The sequence below is a fragment of the Rhipicephalus sanguineus genome, chromosome 10 (assembly GCF_013339695.2).
Source record: "Rhipicephalus sanguineus isolate Rsan-2018 chromosome 10, BIME_Rsan_1.4, whole genome shotgun sequence".
In the NCBI taxonomy this organism is placed as follows: Eukaryota; Metazoa; Arthropoda; class Arachnida; order Ixodida; family Ixodidae; genus Rhipicephalus; species Rhipicephalus sanguineus.
This window is the reverse complement of record NC_051185.1, coordinates 67342410-67356568: the sequence shown is the minus strand read 5'-3', so window position 1 is coordinate 67356568 and position 14159 is coordinate 67342410. Positions and strand designations below refer to the sequence as shown.

Genomic DNA, 14159 nt, shown 5'->3' with positions numbered 1-14159 from the left:
AAGGCTTACCTTTGTAATAAATGCACACGTTATGCAGGAACTACATGCACTGCATATTGCCCTTTAATTTTTTCATTCATTGACCCCATAACTTTTATTCAGTCTGAAGCGTCACTGGTGTCAGTGTTGTCGCCGCTCGATTCCCTGATGGTACCGGCAGTGTCATCGCAGTCCCACAGAAGGTTATCTTCTGTTCCGTCGAGGGCGTTAGATATGCCTGTCTTCTTGAAGCTGTTGGCGACCACCTTGTTGGAGAAGCTATTCCACGTTTCGACAATCCATGCGCAAAGGACTTCCACGGACGGTCTCCTGATTTTCCCGCTTGGCGTGAAATCATGGTCACCCGCCGCCATCCACTCTGCGTACAGCCTCCGAACATTGTCCTTGAGCGGTTTGTTTAGTGACACGTCCAGAGGCTGTAGCAGCGACGTTGGACCCCCAGGGATCACTGGAAGTTCCGTGTGCCGCTCCTTAATTTCAACGCTGACACTGTCGACGAGATGGCCTCGAAAGCTATCAAGCACAAGCAGTGAAGGAAGCAGAAGCGCTCCTGCTCTTCGTCCCCAGACCATCCTTATCCAGTCTACCATGAGTTCTGCCGTCAGCCACCCTTTCTCTTTGGCGCGGATGTGGATCCCACGTGGAAACTTTCCCTTCAGAATAGTTTTCCGCTTTAGAATGACATATGGCGGCAGCTTCCGCCCGTCTGCCGTCACTGCGAGTATCACGGTGCATCGCTGCTTCTCCACATTAAAGTCCCTAGATTTTTCCTTCTGACTTAAGTAGCGACAACTGCCTCCTTTCCCGGCCCTCTCTCACGCGCAGCTGGCGTGCGACGCCATTTTCTTCCTAACTTGGAAGATTTACAAAGCCATGCGCGTCTAAGTACATTAGCCACGCATCTTTCAGCGGACAATATGCTAACGCGACGTGCCTTTCTCCTCCCGTGAAACCCCTCTCGTTAGTGAATGGGGGATCGCGTTTCACCGGGTGCTGGACAAGCGTTAGGAAGAACATGGCTACCGAAAACGACCGTTAGCCAATGAGATTCGTCGACGGCGCTTCAATGGTTGTCGGTACTTAAGAAAGAACAGGGAAAAATCTAGGGACTTTACTCCACACCACACGTTTTTACGAGGACACTCCGAGCACCTTTTTCGTTGACGGTAGTGCTTAGAGGCATGTTGAATGTCAAAGGTGTTTGGTCCGCGTTGCCTGTTTGGACAACAGGAAGCCGTTCTTCTCGCGTATTCTCGTGACAAACCTATGGAAGTCGATGACTTTGTCTTCATACGCGGATGGGAGTCGCTGGCACAACGACGTCCGCCGCCTCAGTGACAGTCCATTCCGCCGCGTGAAGCGTGTCGTCCAGCTGGAACTAGCGCGGAAGTCCTTTGTGCCAATTCTCAGCCTCCGGGAAATTGTGCGTGCCTGCGTCCGTATCATTTCTTACGACACCACACAACAGTCTTTGCGCATGTCCCTCACGTATTCGAGGACTGCCTTCCCAACGTGAGGAAACTTGCCAGTTTTGGGTCCGCGGAAAGCCCGGCGAGTGCTGTTGGAAGCCATGAACTTCTCACGCTGATTTTTCCAATATCTAATTCGGATTTCGTCGATGCCGAAATGCCTGCCGGCAGCGCGGTGGCCGTGCTCGAGCACGTAATCAACCGCCTTCGGCGTAAACGCGGCAGTGAAACTCGCATATTGCCCCATCGTGAACCGGCACTCAAACAAGCAACCACAACGCATGCCACCCCGTTACAGAATGGTGAAAAAATGCGGTGATGGCGGGGACGCGGCTTTTCCAGGAATTATGGTAACGCGTCGGCAGCTTGTTGCTGTGGGATGACAACAAGTCAACCAACAGGCGGCTGCGGCTGTAACACTGCGGGTCACGCGCGTCGGAACAGTTTCTTTCGTCGAAATAATGAATTATTTCGTTTAAATTGGTAAATTTGCAGCAACAGCTTAGCCATGTTCGCTTTTGGAGGACAGAAACAGAGATGGGCGCGTTCAGCTGCCACAGACGTAGAAACACATGGCGGGCATGTGGTGAAAACTGCGGCATTTGTCTTTATTGCTATCCCAATACGGCACGTTTCCGCCAAGGGTGGGCAAAAATTAGGAATCTATTTGGTGCGTGCAGTTCACTTGGTGAGTCTTGAAGAGTTATATACGTAACGTTCGACACATGGTAAACACGATGATCATCAGCTAGACTTGGCACACCACATATCGCTGCGGCAAGTTCGGGGTGCGATCATTACACGGGGGGAAAAAAATCGAATTTTGACGACAAAATTTAGGGCTGCAATCATTATGCGAGTAAATACGGTATCAGGGATATCACATTCCTCACAGTCCAAACTGTGGGCGCCGATTAGGTGTACTTAGTGCCGAGGGAGTGCTACGCCCACTTGCAAGACAGGCTATCGGGGCTGCAGTTTCTGGGTCCACATTCTTAGGTTTTTATGTGCATGTACAAAGGCTAGTCCAGGTACCACTGAGCACTACTGTTGTCAGTCGATAGCGACACCGTAGTGGTCAAAGGGCCACTGATCAGGTTGCAGGCAAGTGCATGTTTGCATAACAAATGCATTGACAGGCTTTCCTTGGCCATGTGTAAAAAATGCCAATATTTTCATCTTCAGTCCCATATTTTGACTCTAAATGAGTCTTCTCTTGTGGTTCCTTTTGAGTCCAGCGATAATTCACTCTGATAATTCAAACTTTCGGTTAATTCAAACAAATCTTAAATATTTGGTTGGCCCACTATGTTTTCAATGTATTTTAAAGCTGGTTAATTCAAACTGCCTCACTGTACAAATTTGGTAAATTCAAACTTTTTGCTTGTCCATGTCTGGAAATATCTGCTGCCTTTGTTGCTTCTGGCTGAACATTCATGTTTTTCTGTTACTAACAGGCGCAAATAAAGCTGACTGCCTGCCTACAAAACGGCCAAACTAGCCGAACCTTGTGCACCAGTAATCTCGTGCTGACTGAGGGAAAAAATTGGGGGACGCTTAAGCTTCGCCTTTAAGAGCTGAACGCGATAGCGATATTCTGTTCCTACTGCGCAGTTCGAACACTACGAGGGTTTAACAGAATGCGCCCACTAAGGCGTGTGCCTTATGTAATGGGTAGCATGCTTTAAACCAGGAGCAATTATGCGCGAGAAACTTCTTCGAAGTTGCGATGCACCCACTACGTGGTCTTAAGGGAATACGCGCACTAATGTGTGCGCCTTTTGTAATGGGTGGCTGTCTTTAAACCACGAAGTCGTTATGATATTGGCATGGTGTGACGCCCTATGGCAATGTACACTTGTACCACGCAATACTGCTGCGATATTACATCTCGTACTGTGACACCTGTATACAGGACGCGTATTTTTGGGAAGCATGGAAGTTACTTTCAGTGCAGTTCCAAGCAGAGGCGTGGCTGTGTGGTAGAACACCTGCTTGCCACGCAGACGGCCTGGGTTCGATTCTCATTCGGACCCAACATTTTTATTATTTATTTTATTTGCAGCTTTTTCGATTTTTCGGTCACGGACAAGATGATGATTTTTCGCTCACAACCAACGGCCCCGACGCCGACAGCGCAATTTCTGCGATACGAGCTCTTTAACGCTATCGCGTTAAAAAAAAGCTGTACGGTCTGGCCTTGATCTATCGCATGCCAAACGTTTCTTAAAGTCACTTTCTCTGCGGTATGCCATGCGAGAAAGCGTCCTAAGAATTAAAAAGAGCTAGCAACTGTCATGGGACGCAACACATTTCGTCCCTTAATTACACACCTGTGCATGCCTTGTATAATACAGTAAAACCTCGTTAATTCAAAGTCACTGGGACTGTGAAAAACTTTAGAATTAAGTGGGTTTTCGAATTAACGAAACATACAAAAAGCGGGATGCAAGGAACTTTGAATTACTGAAAGGAATCAGAGGTGGTCGTTTGGCCTTCTAGTTTGCAGCTCCAAAGGTTGTTTTCCAGCAATACCCGGTCCCATTTTTGCCGCAAACCCGGGAAAACGGCGGGCCTCGCTGCTGTCAGCGCAAAAAAAAAAAAGAAAAGAAAAAAAGTATCGTGGTCAGCTGAAATGCGTGCCTGCGGAAAAAACTGTGTGCTTCACTACAGCACAGTGGTGACATGCGGGCAGCATGTCACCTGCTCCTCGCAGCGTCAGTGCGTCATGATGCGACCATTGGCCCATTCTTTCTGGTAAAATAAAGAATATGATAATGGCCAGTGTGACTGAATCCGCGATCTGTTCTGGCTGGAAAACATGATCATTGAAGTTTTCGAACTGAGTTTTCGAACTAGGCGTTACAGGCAAGAACTCCGCCAGCAGTGCAAGTGCGCAAATTGCTGGAGCAACCGCCAGTCGGAGGTTCGCATATATCATGAATTCCGTCAGGTCGTCCTTTATTATCTTTTCTTTTCCCAAAAAGAATGAGTAAATCATGACGCGCTGACGTTGTGAGAAGCATGCGACATGCTGCCCGCGTGTCACCGCTGTGTTGCAGTGAAGCACGTCTTATTTTCCGCAGGCGCACGTTGTAGCTGACCACGAGACCGCGTTTTCTTTATTTATTACTTTTTTTTGCGCTAGCACCAGCGAGGCTGGGTTGCTTCAACTGTCGCTCATTAATATCGCTACACTGCATTGCCCTGTGGCTCCTAATGGCCGTCGCTTCCGCGGAGTTGCGGCGAATTTGCGATCGGGAATTGGCACATGGCACCCAAAGTTTTCGAATTAACCGGGCTGGCGCTGACTGCCGCTTCAAAATATCCACTCAGATTTACATGGCAAAATACGGGACCACAGAAACCCTTCGAATTAGGCGGGATTTCGAAATAACAGAGTTCGAATTAATGAGGTTTTACTGTAACAAGTACCAGTATTATCGCTGAAGTCTAAAAATTTTACTGGCAATCATGCAGAGCAGTCTATGATGTTGCTGCAGCTCTGAGAAACAATAAACATTACAGTGTTAGTTGGTGTTGCCCTGAGTCATATTTATGAGAACTTCTGATAATTCAAATAAAATCCTGAGGTCCCCTCAAGTTTGAATTATCGAGAGTCCACTGTAACTACTGAGAAAAGAGTGGACTGTTACATTGAGCATAAGAGCAACTCCTATTCGATGTGCACAGTGCCGTGCTTGTCCGCAGCAGTGTTGACTGTTGTGGTTGACAAAATGGCTGTCACGGGGGCAGCAATGTGTGTATCGCAGGTGAGCATGCTATGGCTTGTGAAAAGACAGCAGTCAGTTGTCATAGTTTGTCTGTTATTCTTTTTCATTCCTCAATCGGCTGTTCTATTTTATAGAGGCGAGCAGCGTGAACTGAACGACAACATCCGGTTCCTATCCAACTCCATCCAGAACTTGGAGGCCAGCAAAAAGAACAGCCTACAGCGCTTTGGCCGTCACGTGCCCACGTTGCTGCGTGAAATAGATATTGCCGTGTCCAAGGGAAGGTTCAAGAAACGCCCCAAGGGACCTCTGGGTATGTGCGCACCACTGTTCCATGTGCAATTTTATCTTAGTTAGTTTCACCTGAGCGGGATTTTACTGAACATGAGGGTTGAAATATGTGCCCTATTAAGTTGTGGAATAGCCGCACCTCCGCATTGAAGTGTAAAAAAATTTGAAAGTGCAAAGTTTCATGCATGCTTGCATTGCATGCACATTAATGTGCTTGGCCCTCGATATCGGGCCAGCATACACTACCCAATCTCATAGCCTGTACCTCGTGCTCAATGTCTGCAAAATGCCACAAGTGGCATTAGTTACTGTCCAGGCTGGCATTCGAAAAGAGTCTGGTTCTGACACAGGCATGAAGGAAAGGCCAGAATTACTTCAAGGACTTTAAACCCATAAACCGCAGAATAAATTCCTCTGAGGTAGAGCTGTGTGCAATGCATCTGTTTTATTATTCAGCAGCTCTTTTTCCTGATTTTAACCACATGGTTGCATTATATGTTTCCCGGCTACTGTTTTAATTTTTTACAGCGAAAGCTGTTATGAGATCATTTCACCGGCCGTTTCGCCGTAGTTGTCCGCCGCCGGTGTCCGTAACCAGTATCGCTCGAAATAAGAAAAAAAACGAAATAAGAAAAATTCCAGGATGGATTGGGCCCTCTGTGTGGGAGCCCAGTATTCAACCTCTGAGCCATGCCGGTGCTTGAAACTGCTTTGCAAAAAGGTCCTATAGAGGCTTCATGTCGGGAAGGAACCACATCAGCATATGCAATATAGCGTGGTAGAAGAGTAAAATAAGCACCAAGCGTCGCACAACGCGAATTCTGTAGCCAGGCGTCACACAATGCGAATTGCGCGACGAGTAGGTTGTTGAATGCTTCCAACCCATTACAAAAGGCTCTGCCATAATTCTTCATCGTCATCAGGCACAGCATCAACAAAGTGCGCATAATGCCTTACATGCGTTTAGCAGGTACCAACGCTCTCCGTAGAATGACGAAAAATGGCACAGCGCCTGCTGCCCTACTTCTCAAAAATTAGTGATTTATAGCGTAGTGGGTTCCTCGCAAGTGCACTTGTATTGGTTGCCAAGGAAGCCCATAAGCGCGTGATCCATTTCCTCGGGGTCTCAGTAAAGTTCTTCGCCGCCCCCCCCCCCCCCGCCCCCCCGTCTCTCTCCCACGTCAACGTATGTTATACAGCATGACGGGAGAGGGAAATACCAACCGGGCGTCACCCAATGCAAATTACATAACTGGTGGGTCATTTAAAGATTCCAACCCATTACAAAGGGCTGAGCCATAATTCTTCATCGTCATCAGTCGTCGCGTCAACAAAGTGCACATAATGCCTTACAGACGTGTAGCTGGTGCCTTGCTTTTCCGCAGAATGACGAATAATAGCTTAGTAGGTGCTTCCCAATTTCACAAAAATTGTGATTTATGGCGTAGTGGGTACCTTTCTAGTGTACTTGTATTATAGCCCCAAGAGAGCTTAACGGGCTCTAGAAACGCCGCTCTACCAGCTTTTGCTGTGACTGTGCTGCGGTTTCAGCGCAGGCCTGGCGTTTTTATACCTGGTCCTGTGAAAAATCTATTAAAGGGTTTCTACTGTGCGCTGATTCATACGAACGAAAGTCCAGTGTGCTGTGCCCCCTTCCACCTCTGTGGCAGTACTTTTACTAGAGCTGTGCGAATAGCAAAATTTTGGGTGCGAAGCGAATTCGAATATTGAAGTGTGAGTGCGAATCGAATTGAATATTTTTCGAATATTTCTCGAATAGTTCTAGAATATTTTTCGAATACTTCCAAGCGAAATTGCAGCAAAAAAAGTTAGCATATTCTTATGATAGCAACATGAAAGTGTTTCTTTTTGCTAGGTTGATGAAGCACTGGCGGGGTGGTGTTTCATAGTTGCCTTATCAAGAATGAGGCAATGTAGAAGCCGAATTGTATTTATGTACATGATTTGGTGCAACCAAAGTGTTGCCGACAACACTTTACATGTGATAAACAAAGATGCCATTTCCTCAGCCTCTCCTCCTCTTTCTACTTCTGTGGAAGCCCAACTGATGCGGCGGGCAAAGGTGTGCTCCCTTCAAGTCCTGAGTTCCAAATCTGCCTCGTAGACGTCGATATATAAGAACATCTGAAATTTTGGGTGCTAAAGCACTTCGCCGTCCGATTTTTCGGACTTCCTGCCCAAATTTCAGGCCCAAAACAGCATTAATTGAGCCCCCACCTCTGCCACATCTTTCATCTCCATGTTGGAACCAGCGTTTTCTTGAGCCAATACATTTGCGACCGTAGCGGAGCTTGAAAGGCAGCTTTGCCGCAATACCGGGGTGTGATGAGGTGAAGCATATTAGAAGTCTAGGGACCACTTCCAATCGGACGTTGACTGTGTCTTGACAAAGTTCGACCGTAACGTAGCTTGAAAGGCAGCTTTGCCGCAATACCGGGATGAGATGAGGTGAAGCATACTGAGAATCTAGGGACCACTTCCAATCGGACGTTGACTGTCTCTTGGCAAAGTTCGATGTAACGGAGCTTGAAAGGCAGCTTTGCCGCGATACGAGAGTGTAAGGAGGTGAAGCATATTGAAAATCTGAAGGGGTCACTTTCAGTCGGACGTTGACTGTATTTGTTTTGGGGAAGTTCGAATAGTAAATTCCAGTGCGAATCGAATAGCAAACACTATTCGAAAAATATTCGAAATTTCGAATATTCGCACACCCCTAATTTTTACAGGTTATTGACTTCACACATGGGTACGTATGATCTGCTGCTTGTCTCCTTGTAGGATCGCTAATAAAGCTGAAGGATCAGCGCTGGGACCTGGCCACGGAGTGCTGTCTTGGAGGTGTCTTGTTTGCTTTCTTGGTGGACAACGACCAGGATGCCAAGACCCTGCGGCAGATCATGTCGAAAGTCATGGGCGCCGAGCGCAAGCCATCCATCATCACTAGTTCCTTCATGGGAACAGTGAGTTGACGTTTGATCTTTTTGCCAACATATCAAAGAGGGCCTGTTCCTCCAGCTTACACTGTAATTTCCTGTAAATTGGGTTAACACATTTTGATGCTAATGTATGCTAAAGTGATCTAGTCAGAGTGCTCAGTGTTCTGGGAATTTTTTGTTGCAAGAGACCTTGGTTACAAGAGTCATGTTTCTCACCCGCCACAGTGGTCTCATTATGGTACTCAACTGCTGACCCGTAGGTCGCAGATTTGTATCCAAGCTGCGGCGGCTACATTTTGATGGAGGTGAAATTCTTGAAACCCATGTACTTAGATTTAGGTGCACATTAAAGAAACCCAGGTGGTTGAAATTTCCGGAGCCCTCCACTACAACAGCCCTCATAATCACATCGTGGCTTTGGGATGTGTCGGTGCCATCTATGGCACCAGAAATTCCTGCTGCATTAAAACACATCACAATCGCTTCTGACGACACCACATGCCCCATGCTAAAGACATGCAAACAAACGAGCGTCAGCGATGTCCCCCAATTCCGCTAATGCGTACATGTGTCATTGGGGGCATCAGCCGTGATTAATTTTCTGTTGTAAATGTTCTTTCTAAATCTTGGGCTGCCAACTTGAGGGTGCAGGCTTTACACAGGTTTACAGTAGAAACTCGTTATAACGAAGCGGGATATAACGAACTAATGGATATAACGAAGCAATCGTAATTCCCCTTGAAATTCCCATAGACGCCCATGTATTTAAAACCTCGTTTTAACGAAGCTAAAATTTCCTCGCAATGGATATAACGAACCTCTTTTTTTCCCCCACCGAGCATTTACTGATCATTTTGGTAGCCGGCAAGTCAATGTCTTATAGCGCGCGACAGTTTACGTCCCATCACGGATGCGGCAATTCAAACCTCGCGCCTCGCGCTCCCGAGGAGCCGCCTGCCAACACGCGCGAGGGTGCGCGCCTGCCGGCCTCCCCTTTCTACTGAAACTCGTGGACCCACCCGCGCATGTCACCCGGCCTCCCCTCTCCCGCCGAACTCGTGGACCCGCGCGCTCTCCTGTTGCGCGCGTGGACGGCGCGACGCCGCGGCGACGGCGGCGACTGCAGGCCAGGGCCTTGTTTTTACTTGTTGTTCGCTGCGTGCGCATCAGAACAGCGTCTCTCGCGGTTGCCGCCGCTAGACGGGAGATGGACGACGGCAACGGCAAACGAAAGCGCAAAACGATTACAATCGAGCAGAAGGCGGCTATGTTGAAAGCCGTTGAGTCCGGCGTCAAGAAGAAAAAAGTTGCCAAGATTTCGGCGTAGCGTTGAGCACGGTACCGCAAGCGTGTAATCGACCGAATTCTACTCAATATGAGCATGAAGCGCGAGACTACAATCGACCTCTACATGGCGATCGAGATGCTACAGGCTGCTTGTATGTCTGTAACAGCAAGCACGATCGCCAACTGCTTCCGGCATGCCTCATTTGGCGTCAACAGCGGCGGTGACAGCGAAGATATCGGTGCTGCCGCCAATGAGGGTGCCGCGGGTGACCAAGACCTGGCGTCGTGGGGCGCTCTCCTTGACGCCGGAGTTGTGTCCGAACTGCGACACCTTCTGCACGTACATGTACGTCAGTGCCGATGCTGACGCGGTGACAACCGAAGAGCTGACAGAGGCTGAAATTGTGCGCGCGGTGATAGGGGTGGTGAATGATGACAGTGACGAATGTGTCGACAACAGCCCGGAGTTGGCGAACCCGATGTTCCGACGTCCGCGCAAGCGCTGGATGCGACAGAACTGCTGCGCCGCTTCCTCGGCGCTCACGATGACGGCGAGGACGGACTCGACATAGCGGCAGCGGCCGAAAAAGGCATCATCCGCCTGAGGAAGACACGGCAGAAGTCTATTAAGGACTTTTTTTCTGCTAAGTGAGTCGCCAGCTGGCGTGCCGAGTTTGGCGTGAATAAAGTAGGAATTCTTCGCAGTTTTTTCTTTTACTAATTTTTCTCCGTGCGACGGCCGTTTTTCGTTTGCGTGGCGGGCTGCTGAGATTCGGTGGTGAGTACATCCTCTAATTGTCGGTAGAAATGGATATTGGCTATAACGAACTAATGGTTATAACGAAGTAATTACGACTCCCCCTTCAACTTCGTTATAACGAGGTTTTACTGTATATTGCATGTTGTGCAGTGCACTGTACATGTACTGAGACAGTTTCACAAGCATGCCACGTCGCATAAGTTTCATGAAGCACTGAAATGCTATGGGATGCTACAGATTTGTATGTTAAAACCATAAGAGGCACACCATAGTGGGGGACTCGATGTTAATTCGGCTGCCTGAGGTTTCATCACTGGTTTCCAGAGCACAGCATGCAGCTGTGCCCAGATAGAATCTGCTGCCTTGCGCCGAGAGGTGCAACACTGCTGACCCTCAGCCATGGATCTGTGCTTCAGTGAGAAACTGTATTTCTTTGTGCGCAGCAAGAGTCCTGCTGTAGCAAAATTCCAATGCACTTATAAGAGGGAATGGCAGTGAATAAGTAGCATGTACATTGCAGTATCTTTTCTGTATAGAAATTTTTCAATGAAAAACAAAAAGCCAGTTTCCGTTCTAAATGAAGCAATGAATGCTGTAGCAACAAGTTGGAGTGTTATGCAAAGTAAGGCTAGCAGCTCATTCCTTTAGGAAATGCGGCCACTGCAGTGAGCGAAGTGACCTTCGTACCGTCTATGTCTTCAACACAAACATAGCGATAAAAGCAGAACATGTACAAAGGTATGAGCCATCTGTTGATCTCCTCTTAAGATACAGTGCGCGCGACTGCGGGCGACCACTACCCGCCACAGCGGTCTAGTGTTTATGGTGTAACTGCTGACCTGCAGATCGTGAAATCAAATTCTGGCTGCCGCGGCTGCATTTTCCATGGAGGCGATAATGCTAGAGGCCTGTGTACTTGGACTTAGGTGCACGTTAAAGAACCCCAGATGGTCGAAATTTCTGGAGCCCTCCAGCTCTCCACTACGGCGTTTCTCATAATCATATAGTGGTTCTGGGGCGTAAACCCCAACAGTTCTTATTATTATGCGAGCGACCATGTCAGGTTTAGGTATGCATTTCCTGCCATGACATGCAGCACTTACCTCCAGCTTTAATCCTTACATGCCTTTCGCGTGATGAAAGACGGGCAGTGCGTTTCCTTTCTACTTGAGCAGCAGTTGTCGGCAGCCCTCACTTGCTTTCACTAGCACATAGAACGTGCAATGTACAAGGCGCTGTTATCAATTTGCACTTTATATGGAACATTGCAGCGACAGCTACGGCGTAAATATGCCTGGATTGTCCATATACAGAGAATCTTGGTGATACAAACTCGGCTGATACGAAATTCGGGCTGATACAAATTCTTAAAATTCCCCGGCCGAATTTTTTTGTGTCCAATGGGCCGAAATTCGGATGATTTTTAACACTTTTCCGCGTTGCGACAAGTGATTCGCACTTGGGTACTGAAACAGTCAAGCAACAGCCAAGAGCAGCACGCTTCGGAGGCATTGGAAGTACGCGCGCGGCAAGCACACACACACGGAACTGTGGTTATCATTTGCCACAACCACTGTTGACAACCAAAGTCTCTATATGTGAGATCATGTATGGCGATGAGGAAACTCCGAAAATACATACGCGTCCGACGTTCACCAACTCAAAGCGAAGCTGCTTGCCACAACCGTGGCAGACAAAACTGCGGAGGACGCGATCATTGATAGCAGTGATGTAGTTTTGGAGGCAGGTGCGCAGCCTCCGCACACGAATTGAAAACAGAATTGCCATTTGCCACAACCACAGTACACAAAACCATGGTCACTATCGAGACGATCATGCATGGCGAGGACTAAACTGACGAAACTCCGAAAGTGCACATGCGTCCAATGCTCACCAAATCAAAGTGATGCTGCTTGCTGCAAGGTCAGCTGCAGACAAAACTGTGGCAGGCGCGATCATAGATAGCAGCGACGTACAGTAGACTCTCTGTAAACGGAAATCTCTTAAACGGAACAGCTGCTTAAACGGAACTGGCACTAATATGATTGGTTGCATACTTGGATTCTGCATCCCTGCTCCTCTCTCAGTAAACAGAACTCCCCTTAAACGGAACACGTTTTTCTGGTCCCTTCAGGTTCTATTTAACGAGAGTCTACTGTAATTTGAACGTACGTGCGTGGCCAGTGCACACGAATTGAAAAGGGAACTATCGTATACCACAACCACTGACCCCCAAAACCACAGTCGCTATCGATGCAATCATCGATAGCGACTATGCAGTGACTATGCAGGTAGATTAAAGGTAATAATGTCTTAAAGTATGAAGCGTTTCGGCGTTCCTGTCGTTCACTTATGACTATGGTGGGGCGGACATTGGCACTTAGTTTTCTGTAGGCCTGAAAACTAAGTGTGGATTTGAAAACGGATTTCGCTAGATTTTGGTGATACGAATATTCTCGCTCCCCTTTGAAATTCATACTATCGAGATTCAACTGTAATTGTTGTTGCAATAAACAAAATGCGCATGACATACCATGTGACACAGTCTTGTATTCCATGCTGTATCGTTGCTGTGTCATCGTGTTGCAGTTGTCATTCAGTCTTGCCGATTTTGTATCATTTTGGCTCTTTAGAGTTAATGGAGTTCACCAATTGTTCCTGTTTCTCTTTCCACCAATCAGGTTTACAACTACAAGCCCAAAGCGATGCGCTCGTCAAGGTATCCCAACCTTTTGGATAATCTCGAAATTGAAGATCCCGACGTGATCAACTGCCTCATCGATCAGGTGATTGTGAAACTAAACCATGGAAGCTAGTGCACTATTTTGGTTATTGGGGGCATGATGCAGGATGGCGTAAGCGCAACTCAACGACTGAGAAGAAACACACTGACAGCGTGTGTGTTTCTGTTTATTCTTTGACCTTGTTAACTCAAGTTTTACACTTCGCATTTGAATTCTCACCAATAGCCTTGTTAGCGTGTCTTGGCCATGTATTGGGGGGCAGTAAGAAAAAGACGAAACGAGAAAATTTCATTTTCACATAATGAAAATTTATTCATTTGATGTGCATTGTTATCACTTTTGGGTGGGCTTGTGCGAATATTCGAGCACTTCGAATATTCGAACGAATAATACAGTATTCGAATTCGCTTCGATTCGAATTTGAGTTATCGAAAATTTCGAAGTATTCGAAAAGAACGAATACGTGTATATTAATCCGCTTGTAACACCCCTGTAAAGGTGGTTTCTCTGCAGTGCAGGGGTGCTATACCATGAATACACCTTTCCAAAAAATTCGCCCTGTCCGTTTGTAACCTCCTGTAAAGGTGGTTTCACTGCAGTGGAGGGGTGCTATATTGTGAATACACCTTTCCAGGGAAAATCCGCACTGCCGCGAAGCCCCACTTCAAGGTTAAATGAACATATTACCCTCACATCGATTCATCACTTTTTAAGTTTAAAAACTTGTTGTACCAGCTTATATGCTCGAAGTGTAGTAAATTTTAAAACTTAACATACTTTACAGGTTATCACTTGCATTCTACCGAAAGCCATATCCTGCTACTATTCAAAGTTGCTTCCACTCTCTTTGAACCAAAAAGAATTACATTTGCACATGCCTTGTTACAATAAAAAAAAACGTTGTGCAGGTTGGTTGG

The 14159-nt window shown here is 47.2% G+C and overlaps 1 protein-coding gene across 1 annotated transcript in view; it reads left to right on the top strand.

Moving 5' to 3' along the window:
• LOC119372057 (structural maintenance of chromosomes protein 6) overlaps window positions 1-14159 on the top strand; it is a 75615-nt gene that overhangs the window by 27164 nt on the left and 34292 nt on the right. The window contains exons 11-13 of the mRNA XM_037642508.2: window positions 5338-5516; window positions 8294-8475; window positions 13180-13284. Coding sequence (XP_037498436.1) covers window positions 5338-5516; window positions 8294-8475; window positions 13180-13284 — 466 coding nt within the window. The remainder of the gene's footprint in view (window positions 1-5337; window positions 5517-8293; window positions 8476-13179; window positions 13285-14159) is intronic.